The following is a 13,664-nucleotide window of genomic DNA, read 5'->3' on the forward strand; positions in this document are numbered from 1 at the left end:
AGGGATCGGTTGGTAGGACATGTGTTGAGGCATCAAGGGATCACAAATTTAGCATTGGAGGGCAGCGTGGAGGGTAAAAATCGTAGAGGGAGACCGAGAGATGAGTACACTAAGCAGATTCAGAGGGATGTAGGTTGCAGTAGGTACTGGGAGATGAAGTAGCTTGCACAGGATAGAGTAGCATGGAGAGCTGCATCAAACCAGTCTCAGGACTGAAGACAACAACAACAAACAATGCACGACCGCATATTGCCGGTGCCTTCCGGCCTTTCTGGATACAGAAAATGTTCGACTACTGCCCTGGCCAGCATATTCTCCAGATCTCTCACCAATTGAAAAGATCTGCTCAATGGTGGCCGAGCAACTGGCTCGTCAGAATACGCCAGCCACTACTCTTGATGAACTGTTGTATGGTGTTGAAGCTGCATGGGCAGCTGTACCTGTACACGTCATCCAAGCTCTGTTTGACTCAATGCCCAGGCGTATCAAGGCCGTTATTACGGCCAGAGGTGGTTGTTCTGGGTACTGATTTCTCAGGATCTATGCACCCAAATTGCGTGAAAATGTAATCAGATGTCAGTTCTAGTATAATATATTTGTCCAATGAATACCCGTTCGTCATCTGCATTTCTTGTTGGTGTAGCAATTTTAATGGCCAGTAGTGTATACTGAGATAAGCGAGTTTGACGAAGAGCTGATTATTCTCACGCGGAGCCTGTGAACGAATATCTCCAAAATGGCGAAGTTGGTCGAAGGGTCACGTGCTACTGTGATGAGCATCTACGGAAAGAGCATCTACCAGTAGGCGCTAAATGGTTTGACGTCCGCGACTCTTCACAGAATGGGGGGTTCGGAGGCTTGTCTGTTATGTAAAGCAGGATAGAAGAGCACAATGCTGGTGCACGCACAAGTGGTCCGGAGCACACCGCTTTCCTTACAATACAGTGATCTCTGCAGCACATCGCCCCTACATGTTCTCATGCCGATTGAATGACATCGTCAGTTACGATTGCATTGGGCACGGGACCATCTGGATTAGATCGTCGGTCAATGGGAAAGTGTTGGCTGTTCGGTGAATCACACTTTTGTTACAGTAGGTCAATGGTCGTCTCTACGAACACCGTCACAGAGGTGAACGGCGGCTCGAAACGTGCAGCACGCCATGGATGAAGGAGCAGTATTAAGCTATGGGAGACGTAATCCTGCGCCTGCATAGGACACGCTGACAGCTGCGAACCACCTGCACTCGATCATGCTTCATGTCATCTTTCAGCAGTATAATTGTCCATATCCCGGAGCCAGAACCATGCTACAGTGGCTTGAGGAGCATTATACTGACCTCAGATTGATCTCTCGGGGACCAAATTTGCCTAATGCGAATCCTGTGGAAACTATCCAGGTAGCTATCGGGCGCAGTCACCACGTACGCAAATCAGCTGCCCGTTATTTACGCGAAGCGAATTACATGACCTGTGCGTATAACGCCATATACCTCCACATACCTACCAACAAACTGTTGGATCCCTGATACGCAGAATCAGTGATATATTTCCTTCCAAAGACGGACAAACAGAGCAGCGCGGGGAAGACGAGAGCGGTCTGAGGTGTCTAGTCACGGTCCGCTCGGCTCCCCCCGTCGGAGGTTCGAGTCCTCACTCATAGTGTAACTTAGTTCAAGATAGATTAAGTAGTACGTAAACTTAGGGACCGATGACCTCAGCAGTTTCGTCCCATAAGACCTTACAACAATTTCTAAATTTACGGACAAACAACCTATTAAGCAGGTGGCCATAATTTTTTTGGCTTATCAGTGCATATAGCACATTTCCTCGTCTTATGATGATATGTTAGTAACCTTTTCGTTTCAAATAAGAATGTTGGTTGTGGTGACTAAATGATACGAATTACCTGCCTCCAGTTTATGCTTTTTTCCGCCGATTAAAGTTTCTTTTATTGATATATACAGCACTTCTTGCATTGTGTATTTTGGAATATTATTAATAATTTTGCTCCGAAAGCCAAATATACGTCTATACTGGCTCAAGTACCGAAGTTTACTTACAATCGCCCCATATATCAATGACATAAACACAAACGTGTGACGAAAGATGTTAATGAAAACTCAGTGTTAAATTATTTATGACGTGTTTGCGTGTATTTGACCCTGCAAACGAAGAGTTTTTTTCTCCGAAAAGTCAGTTTCGTCACACTCTTAGGACCTAGTGAGTAAAGTTTGTACACTCCTGGAAATGGAAAAAAGAACACATTGACACCGGACCCACCATACTTGCTCCGGACACTGCGAGAGGGCTGTACAAGCAATGATCACACGCACGGCACAGCGGACACACCAGGAACCGCGGTGTTGGCCGTCGAATGGCGCTAGCTGCGCAGCATTTGTGCACCGCCGCCGTCAGTGTCAGCCAGTTTGCCGTGGCATACGGAGCTCCATCGCAGTCTTTAACACTGGTAGCATGCTGCGACAGCGTGGACGTGAACCGTATGTGCAGTTGACGGACTTTGAGCGAGAGCGTATAGTGGGCATGCGGGAGGCCGGGTGGACGTACCGCCGAATTGCTCAACACGTGGGGCGTGAGGTCTGCGAGGACCATTCGCAACCGTCTCCATGTAGCTGGGCTACGGTCCCGCACACCGTTAGGCCGTCTTCCGCTCACGCCCCAACATCGTGCAGCCCGCCTCCAGTGGTGTCGCGACAGGCGTGAATGGAGGGACGAATGGAGACGTGTCGTCTTCAGTGGTGAGAGTCGCTTCTGCCTTGGTGCCAATGATGGTCGTATGCGTGTTTGGCGCCGTGCAGGTGAGCGCCACAATCAGGACTGCATACGACCGAGGCACACAGGGCCAACACCGGGCATCATGGTGTGGGGAGCGATCTCCTACACTGGCCGTACACCTCTGGTGATCGTCGAGGGGACACTGAATAGTGCACGGTACATCCAAACCGTCATCGAACCCATCGTTCTACCATTCCTAGACCGGCAATGCACGTCCGCATGTATCCCGTGCCACCCAACGTGCTCTAGAAGGTGTAAGTCAACTACCCTGGCCAGTAAGATCTCCGGATCTGTCCCCCATTGAGCATGTTTGGGACTGGATGAAGCGTCGTCTCACGCGGTCTGCACGTCCAGTACGAACGCTGGTCCAACTGAGGCGCCAGGTGGAAATGGCATGGCAAGCCGTTCCACAGGACTACATCCAGCATCTCTACGATCGTCTCCATGGGAGACGATCGTAGCCTGCATTGCTGCGAAAGGTGGATTTACACTGTACTAATGCCGACATTGTGCATGCTCTGTTGCCTGTGTGTATGTGCCTGTGGTTCTGTCAGTGTGATCATGTGATGTATCTGACCCCAGGAATGTGTCAATAAAGTTTCCCCTTCCTGGGACAATGAATTCACGTTGTTCTTATGTCAATTTCCAGGAGTGTAGTTACCTTGAATACTTAATATTTATCCCGAGATCGAAACGAAAACATCGTTACATCAGCTGTTCGATCATCATAACTTCCCATGGCCGTTTGTGACAGGCGTTATTACCATGCTCGTATACTTCAGGGTTACAGCGTGGGCGGCCTTTCGCAAACATTTACCCAATTTTGGTGCCGAGTATACGAAATAAACACTAATTCGGAATAAATTCCCTGAATGCGAATATCTAGGCATCAGATATGTTAGGTACACATATAATGCATGTTGGTGACATATGAATATTTAGGATCAAATGGGATTCGAATCCGGATTTCCTGCTTATAGTGAATAGTCACATTAACCATTCGGCTATCTGAGACCACCGGGACCGACCCAAACTTCCAAATGTGACATTGCCTACATCCCTTTACCACAGCCCACGGGAGGTGTACACGGATAGTGGTTAACCCTTTGAGTGCCAGTGGTTTCTGCCAGGAACCACCACTTTATTAATGTTTTTGAAGTACCGGCTCCTTTCTCGAAACATAGACATCTAGTGGAACACTGAGGTGTTTCTACGAATGTAGTGCACTGAAACGTCACAGCGTTCAAAGCAACAATCATTGCAGAGATTGTGCTACGTGACCGAAGGAGGTAGTGGCACGAGGTTTTTTATAGTGTTCATACTGAGATCATTGACAGTGAAAGTAAGTACCTTTAAAGTTATTGCAACGTAAATTTGAATTTGTACTATTGCTGCTTAGAGTGGTTTCGAAATGAAAGCACTGGACATTATGCACTTGAAGATATACATTTATTACATTTTAGGCAAAGCTTTGGTTCTTATTTAGGACTGTAATTTGTTTTAGGCATTATTAGTTCACAGAAGTTTCGAGATATGGGGTTGTATCTAGGAAAACCGCAAAACTGCTTTCAAATATATCTCATGAAATGATAGGTGGTTGCAAATTCTATGTCCCCAGTGGTTCCAAAATAAAACCACAACTTTCAAACTATTGATTGCTTTTTGCCAGTTCGTTGCTTACTATGATAATAAAGATTATTTCTGTGAAAAAATTTAAGACTGTATTCAAAAATTGGGAACCCGGGCGTGGAAAGCGAGAACGCTAACGCACGGCCACGAGATGCGGGCTGAGATCATCAGTCCCCTACAACTTAGAACTACTTAAGCCTAACTAACCTAAGGACATCACACACATCCATGCCCGGGGCAGGATTCGAACCTGCGACCGTAGCGGTCGCGCGGGCAGCCGTCTTCGGTTGTTTGCAGATGACGCTGTTGTTTATCGACAAGTAAAGTCATCAGAAGATCAAAACAAATTGCAAAACGATTTAGAAAAGATGTCTGAATGGTGCGAAAAGCGGCAATTGACCCTAAATATCGAAAAGTGTGAGGTCATCCACATAAGTGCTACAAGGAATTCGTTAAACTTCGGTTACACGATAAATCAGTCTAATCTAAAAGCCGTAAATTCAACTAAATACCTAGGTATTACAATTACCAATAACTTAAATTGGAAGAAACACATAGAAAACGATGTGGGGTAGGCTAACCAAAGACTGCGTTTTATTGGCAGGACACTTAGAAAATGTTACAGATCTACTAAGGAGACTGCCTACACTACGCTTGTCCGTCCTCTTTTAGAATACTGCTGCGCGGTGTGGAATCCTTACCACATATGACTGACGGAGTACATCGAAAAAGTTCAAAGAAAGGCAGCACGTTTTGTGTTATCGCGAAATGTAGGAGAGAGTATCACTGATATGATACAGGATTTGGGCTGGATATCATGAAAGAAAGGCGTTTTTCATTGCGACTGAATCTTCTCACGAAATTCCATCACCAACTTTCTTCTACGAATGCGAAAATATTTTGTTGACACCGTCCTTCATAGGGAGGAACGAACACCACGATAAAATGATGGAAATCAGGGCACGTATGGAAAGATATAGCTGTTCATTCTTTCCGCGCACTATACGAGATTGGAATAATAGAGAATTGTGAAGGTGGTTAGTTGAACCCTCTGTCTGGCACTTAAATGTGATTTGCAGAGTGTCCATGTAGATGTAGATGTAGATGTAGATAAGCAAGAAGTCCGGATTCGGCTCCCGGTCCTGCACAAATTTTCATTCTGCATTAATAGGTAGAACATCTATACGTAACACAGCTGATACCTGTATATTTACATTCGGCGTATTTATTGAGAATTAATCTTGAACAAGTTTCAGTCGGCATTTATGTCTGTTCATCCACGCATGTAAGAGAAAAAAACACTAGTCATGACTAGGTTGTCTCAGTATATACTGATGGAATAGCAATGTGGACAACTAAAGATGGCGACCTACACGCGTACACAAGGTATAAAAGGGCAGTGCTTTGGTGGAGCTGTCATTAGTACTCAGGTGATACAAGCGAAAAGTTTTGCGACGCAATTATGGCAGCACGACAGGAATTGACAGACTTTGAACGAGGAATAGTAATTGGGGCTAGAGGCATGGGATATTCCATTTAGGAAATGGTGGGGATTTCAATTTTCCGAGATACACAGTGTCAAGACTGCGACGCGAGTACCACGTTTCAGGCGTTACCTCTCACCACAGGCAACGCAGTGGCCAACGGGCACGTGATGACTGGGAAGGTTTGTGATGTCCTTAGGTTAGTTAGGTTTAAGTAGTTCTAAGTTCTAGGGGACTGATGACCATAGCTGTTAAGTCCCATAGTGCTCACATACATTTGAACAATTTGAACAAGCCAACGGGCATCACTTAACGACCGAGAGCAGCAGCGTCTGCGTACATCTACATCTACATGGATACTCTGCAAATCATACTCAAGTGCCTGGGAAACAGTTCGTCAAACCGCTTTCACAATAAGTCCTTATTATTCCAATCTCGATCACCGCGCGTGAAAAAATGGTTCAAATGGCTCTGAGCACTATGGGACTTGACTTCTAAGGTCATCAGTCCCCTCGAATTTACAACTACTTAAACCTAACTAACCTAAGGACATCACACACATCCATGCCCGAGGCAGGATTCGAACCTGCGATCGTAGCGGTCGCGCGGTTCCAGACTGTAGAGCCTAGAACCGCTCGGCCACCACGGCCGGGCGCGCGGGAAAGACGAACACCAAAATCTTCCCGTGAGAACTGATTTTATTATGATGATAGTTTCTCCTTATGAAAGTCGGCACCAACAAAATATTTCCACTTTCTGAGGAGAAAATTGGTGACTGAAATTTCGTGGGAAGATTCTGCTGCGACTAAAAACGCTTTTATTTTAATGATGCCCACCTCAGATCCTCTAGCATGTCAGTGACACTCTCTCTCCTATTTCGCGGTAGTACAACTAACGAGTACACAAGGTATAAAAGAGCAATGCTTTGGTGGAGCTGTTATTTGTACTCAGATGCTATTCTTCTTTAAACTTTCTCGATGTATCCCGTTAATCCTGTCTCGTAAGGATCCCAGACCGTGCAGCGGTACTCCATAAGAGGACGGACGGATGTGATTAATTTACCGAGTAACCGAAGTTTAACGAATTCCTTTTAGCACTCGGGTGGGTAGCCTCACATTTTCCATTATTTAGACTCAACTGCCAATTTTCGCACAATATAGATATCTTTACTAAACTGCAATTGGTTTTGATCTTCTAATGACTTTACTAGACGATAAACGACAGTGTCATCTGCAGAGAATCTAAGACGGCTGCTCAGGTGGTCTCCTAATTGTTTATATAGCGGGTGATCAAAAAGCCAGTATAAATTTGAAAACTATAAAACCACGGAATAATGTAGATAGAGAAGTAAAATTGACACACATGCTTGGAATGATATGGGGTTTTATTAGAACCAAAAAAATACAAAAGTTCACAAAATGTCCGACAGATGGCGCTGGATAGCAAAACGTCAGTGACTGCGCATGACAGTCGTGTATAAAAGGAGCTGTAATGAGAGAGAGAATCAGATGCGCCAGCAGTCGCAGCATGTTGACGTTACCTGAAAAGGCTGTATTATCAGAATGGGGAATGTGTTAGTTCAGCGTTACGATCCTTTCGCCATAGGAAGGGGATTCGAAAGGGTAAAGATCCGTTGACAAATGCAGCTGTGGCGTGAATGGTTTCGGAGTTCGAAGCCACGGGTTGTTTAGACGATAGACCCCGTAGTGGCCGACCGAGCACAAGGCGTAATGCTGCTGAGACAGTTCAGGAAGAAATGGAGACTGTAGCGGGTTCGTCTCTGCACGGGGAAGTCAGCGCTCGTGCAGTCGCACGTCGCACCGGCATTCCATTGGTTGGCACTTAGGCGTACCCTCCGATGCTATCCGTACAAAATCCATCGTTATCATGAACTGTTACCTGGCGATTTAGTGAAGCGGAGGGCATTTGCGGCCTGGGGGGCGTTTCAAAAGATGGCGGAAGATGACGATTGGTTGAGTAACGTGTTATGGACCGACGAAGCTCATTTCACGCTGCGAGAGTCTGTCAACGCCCACAACTGCAGAATTTGGGCTACCGAAAATCCTAGAAATGTCGTAGAAACTCACATTGCACAACGAGAAAGTCACGGCATGGGTTGGATTTACCACATCTACCGTTATCGGGCCTTTTTTCTTCGAGGAAATGCGTGATTCTGGTTTTGTAACTGCTACTGTGACGGGTGAGAGGTACGCCGATATGTTACACAACCGAATCGTCCCCAGCGTCCGCCCCCGGTAGCTGAGTGGTCAGCGCGACAGACTGTCAATCCAAAGGGCCCAGGTCCTATTCCCGGCTGGGTCGGAGATTTTCTCCGCTCAGAGACTGGGTGTTGTGTTGTCATCACCATCATTTCATCTCCATCGACGCGCAAGTCGCCGAAGTGGCGTCAAATCGAAAGACTTGCACCAGGCGAACGGTCTACCCGACGGGAGGCCCTCGTCACACGACATTTCATTTATCATCCCCAGCCTGGCTGATAAACACCTGCTGGAACATACGATGTTTATGCAGGATGGCGCTCCACCCCATATTGCTAGACGCGTGAAAGATCTCTTGCGCACGTCGTTTGGTGATGATCGTGTGCTCAGCCGCCACTTTCGTCATGCTTGGCCTCCCAGGTCCCCGGACCTCAGTCCGTGCTATTATTGGCTTTGGGGTTACCTGAAGTCGCCAGTGTATCGTGATAGACCTTCATCTCTAGGGATGCTGAAAGACAACATCCGACGCCAATGCCTCACCATAACTCCGAACATGCTTTACAGTGCTGTTCACAACATTATTCCTCGACTACAGCTATTGTTGAGGAATGATGGTGGACATATTGAGCGTTTCCTGTAAAGAACATCATTTTTGCTTTGTCTTACTTTGTTATGCTAATTATTGCTATTCTGATCAGATGAAGCGCAATCTGTAGGACATTTTTTGAAATTTTGTATTTTTTTTTTTGGTTCTAATAAAACTCCATGTCATTCCAAGCATGTGAGTCAATTTGTACCTCTCTATCTACATTATTCCGTGATTTATTCAGTTTTCAAATTTATACGGACTTTTTGTTCACTTCCTTGGTGAACGCCAGAAGTCACTTCTGTGTTAATCGATGACTTTCCGTCTGTTACTACGAACTGTGACTTCTCTGATAGGAAACTACGAATCCAGTCGCGTAACTGAGACAATATTCCATAAGCTCGCAATTTCACTACAGGCCGCCTGTGTGGTACAATGTCAACGGCCTTCTGGAAATCTAGAATCACGGAATCAATTTGAAAACCCTTGTCAATAAAGAGGTGTTAGTTGTAACAGACAAGCAACAATGTGAGAAATAACCGCGGAAATAAATGTGGGACATACTTAGAACGTATCTTTTAGGGCAGTGTGCCAAATTCGGCGTCAATGGGCTATGGCTGCAGACGACCGACACGAGTGCCTTTGCTCACAGCACGACATCGCTTGAAGCGTTTCTCCTGGTATCGATTGGACCATAGATGGCTGCCCGATGAGTCCCGCTTTGACTTGGTAACGGCTGACGGCAGGAAGCTATGGACCCAAGTTGTCAACAAAGCACTGTGCATGTTGTGGGCTGAGTTTACACTGAATGGACTGGGTCCATCTAGTCCAACTGAACCGATTAGTGACTGGAAATGGTTGTGTTTGGCTACCTGAAGACCATTTGCAGCCATTTATGGACTTCATGTTCCCAAACAATAATGCAATTTTTGTGGATGATAACGCGCCATGTCATCGAACCACAACTGTTTGCGATTGGTTTGAAGAACATTCTGGACAATTCGAGAGAATGGTTTGGCCATCCAGATCGCCCGACACGAATCCCATCGAACATTTATGGGATATAATCGAGAGATCAGTTCGTGCAGAAAAGCCTGCACCAGCAACGCCTTCGCATCTGTGGACGGCTACAGAGGGCCATGGCTCAATATTTCTGCAGGGGACCACCAACGACTTGTGAGTCCATGTCTCGTCTAGTTCCTGCACTACGCCAGGCAAAAGAAGGCCGACACGATACTTCGACACGACTTTTGTCACCTCAGTGGAAGGACAATGTGGCAGAGGTAGTAGATATACATCTACATCCAGATGGATACACTGCAAATCACATTTAAATGTCTGGCAGAAGGTTCTTCGAACCACTTTCACAATTCTCTATTATTCCAATCTCGTACAGCGCGCGGAAAGAAGGAACACCTACATCTTTCCGTACGACCTCTGATTTCCCTTATTTTATCGTGGTGGCCGTTTCTCCCTATATAGGTCGGTGTCAACAAAATATTTTCGCATTCGGAGTAGAAAGCTGGTGAGTGGAATTTCGTGAGAACATTTCTCCGCTACGAAAAACGCCTTTCTTTTAATGACGTCCACACCAAATACTGCATCATCTCAGTAATACTCTCTCCCTTATTCCGCGATAATACAAAACATGCTGCCCTTCTTTGAACTTTTTCGATGTACTCCGTCAGTCCTATTTGGTAAGGATCCCACACCACGCAGTACTATTCTAAAAGAGGACGGACAAGCGTAGTGTAGGCAGTCTCCTTAGTAGGTCTGTTACATTTTCTAAGTGTCCTGCCAATAAAACGCAGTCTTTGGTTAGTCTTCCCCACAACGTTTTCTATGTGCTCCTTCCAATTTAAGTTGTTCGTAATTGTAATACCTAGGTATTTAGTTGAATTTACGGTTTTAGATTAGACTGATTTATCGTGTAACCGAAGTTTAACCAATTCCTTTCAGCACTCATGTGGATGACCTCACACTTTTCGTTATTTAAGGTGAACTTCCAATTTTCGCACCATTCAGATATCTTTTCTAAATCGTTTTGCAATTTGTTTTGATCTTCTGATGACTTTATTATTCGATAAACGACAGCGTCATCTGCGAACGCCGCCCGCGGTGGTCTCGCGGTTCTAGGCGCGCAGTCCGGAACCGTGCGACTGCTACGGTCGCAGGTTCGAATCCTCCCTCGGACATGGGTGTGTGTGATGTCCTTAGGTTAGTTAGGTTTAAGTAGTTCTAAGTTCTAGGGGACTAATGACCACAGCAGTTGAGTCCCATAGTGCTCAGAGCCATTTGAACCATCTGCGAACAGCCTGAGACGGCTGCTCAGATTGTCTCCCAAATCGTTTATATAGATTTTGTGCGTACCTCCGAAAATAAACATGCATTTTCGCCAACATATCGAGGGTAAGTTAAAGTCACCACCAACTATTATCGTATGAGTCGGGTACGTGTTTGAAATCAAACTGAAGTTTTCTTTGAACCTTCCAGTAACTGAATCACGTGTATTGGGAGGTCGGTAAAAGGATCCTATTGTTGGCTAAATGGCTCCGAGCACAATGGAACTTAACTTCTGAGGTCATCAGCCCCCTATAACTTAGAACTACTTAAACCTAACTAACCTAAGGACATCACACACACCCATGCCCGAGGGAGGATTCGAACCTCCGCCGGGACCAGACGCACAGTCCATGACTGCAGCGCCCCAGACTGCTCGGCTAATGCCGCGCGGGTATTATTATTTTATTCCGGTTGCCAACAATGACATCTGCCCATAGTAACTCACAGGAAGTATCTACTTCAATTTCGCGACAAGTTAATCTGCTTCTAACGGCTACAGTAGCCGAGGAGCAGATCGATATAGAATAGCCGTTCGTGTAAAAGGGGAAGGAGAAGAGTGTAAGCCTACCTGTAGGTGCCTTCCCATCCGTTGACTGGTGCGTCAGTGGTGACCTCTGGCTGCGGAGAAGTTGTCGGCTGACTCTCTGAAGCGGTCGTGGCAGTGGTGGGTGAGGCGCTGGTGTGTGAGGTGGAGCTGGTGGTACCGATGGTGGTGGTGGTGGTGGTGGTGGTAGTGGTGGTGGCAGCAGAGGACGCCCCACCGGCGGCGGCCTGCGAGAGGCGGTCGACCTCGGCGTTGGCGGCGGCCAGGTTGACGGCGAGCGTGACGGTGGAGGCGGCGAGGGCGGCGGCGGCCACCCCCAGCAGCAGCGAGGGCCAGTGGCCCAGCAGGAACGAGGAGCACGTCATGTCCGGCCGCGGACTGTGGGCTGCCGGCACTGGCGCAGCGCGCGCCCGCCGCGGCCTTATGTAGCCGGCAACAGGTGCCGGCCAGCTGCGCCACGCGCCCTCTTATCGCGCCGGCCCCTTCACATACTTATCCGCGCCCACCTAATACATCAAACTCCTGCATAAATTAACTCCAAGTTCCTCCGTACATCGTTTCTGCACTCAACTGGCCTTTAACAAAAGGAGGAGCACGCACCTGCCAGTCCAGGACCGTTGCTAGGTGTCTTGTCTGCCCATGCGAGAATTGCAAAATAACTTCCCCTCTTTTTTATTGCTGTCGGTCTCTTCAATATGCTCCCCCCCTCTTTCACCAGTACCAACAGCCGACGGCGTAACAATGCAAATCTCCTATTATATGTTAAAAAATATATCGGCTCAACCACTTGTTTATAGTGTAAAACACTAAGACTGACGTGTTTCGGAAGTCAGGTTTCCATCATCAGAATAATAAAAGTGGAAGAACCTGTTAAAACTCGCTAAAATGGAACATGCACCAGGCACAATAAAATTGATAATAAAATTAAAACATCGTGGCTACTTCCCTTGTTGCAGCCGCGTCTGTCAAGGTGCATCTCCACATAGTCGTCAAAATATAAAAAGCTCTAAGATGGTGTCGCCTATGGTGTTCAACTTCTAACCACACGGCTCTCACCTCTATCGTAGTAAACCGCCCGTGCGTCTTCGTTGATACTACACACCACGTAGCCAAACACGACACTGAAACGCGAGTGAGGTCACGCGCAAGTAAACAAGGAAGTCACAAAGATGTCTATACAAACAGATAACGTATACATGTTCCAAGGACCTCATGAAATGATGGTATCCTGCCAATTGCTAAAAATGTAGTTACTAAAAGAAACCAATGAAATGTTTGAAAAACTTATTTGTATCACCAGTTAGCTGTTCATTAAGTGTGTTCTGATTATCCACTCTATGTATCGTAATTTCCAGCTGTTCTAGTAGATCCAGCTTTTTGCCTCTGTCCTGTCTATGTGAAATAACGAGATCCTGATCTATTCCCAACATGGGGTGTCCCATTTCCCAAATATGTGTTGCTACAGCTGACTTTTCGAAATTATTAAGCCGGAAAGCATCGCTATGTTCTTTGTAACATACTTTAAAGGACTTGCCAGTTTGGCCTACATAGCTTGCCTCGCATGTGTCACACTGAATTTTATAGACCCCCAGCTCTCTCATATTTATCACTTTCCTGCTGTAAATTATTTCTTAGTTTAATCTTAGTGTTTTGCACTATAAACAAGTGGTTGAGCCGATATATCTTTTTAACATTGACATTCACAACCACGACCTATCATCCAGTATGGATAAAATCAAAACTCCTATTATAGTTTTAATCTTTAAACTGAGATGAGCAGACATCCTCATTTTCTGGAGATTCCTTTAAAACTGATTGAGGGCAATAAGAGTTACGCTGATAAGCCAGAACATTATGACCACCTACATAATAGCAGCTACGTCGATCTTTGGCACGGGTAACAGCAGCGACGCCGCGTGGAAGCAATGGGGCCTTGGTACGCCGCTGGAACTAGCTGGCACACAAGTTGTAACACTATTATCGACATGATGTCTGATGACCTTATGTAACTTCTCTGTCTGTTTTTCTTTAATATGATTTCTGTATATCCATCATCTTTGAAGT

The 13,664-nt window shown here is 46.1% G+C and overlaps 1 protein-coding gene across 1 annotated transcript in view; it reads right to left on the minus strand.

Annotated features, from left to right (window-relative positions):
- Positions 1-11,990, minus strand: part of LOC126334926 (glutamyl aminopeptidase-like) — a 431,383-nt gene extending 419,393 nt beyond the window's left edge. Inside the window, exon 1 of the mRNA XM_049997648.1 lies at positions 11,625-11,990. Within this exon, the coding sequence (XP_049853605.1) occupies positions 11,625-11,965 (341 nt within the window). The 5' untranslated portion in view covers positions 11,966-11,990. The remainder of the gene's footprint in view (positions 1-11,624) is intronic.
- Between the last annotated feature and the right edge of the window lie 1,674 nt (positions 11,991-13,664).

The sequence above is a fragment of the Schistocerca gregaria genome, chromosome 2, assembly GCF_023897955.1.
Source record: "Schistocerca gregaria isolate iqSchGreg1 chromosome 2, iqSchGreg1.2, whole genome shotgun sequence".
Taxonomy (NCBI): Eukaryota; Metazoa; Arthropoda; class Insecta; order Orthoptera; family Acrididae; genus Schistocerca; species Schistocerca gregaria.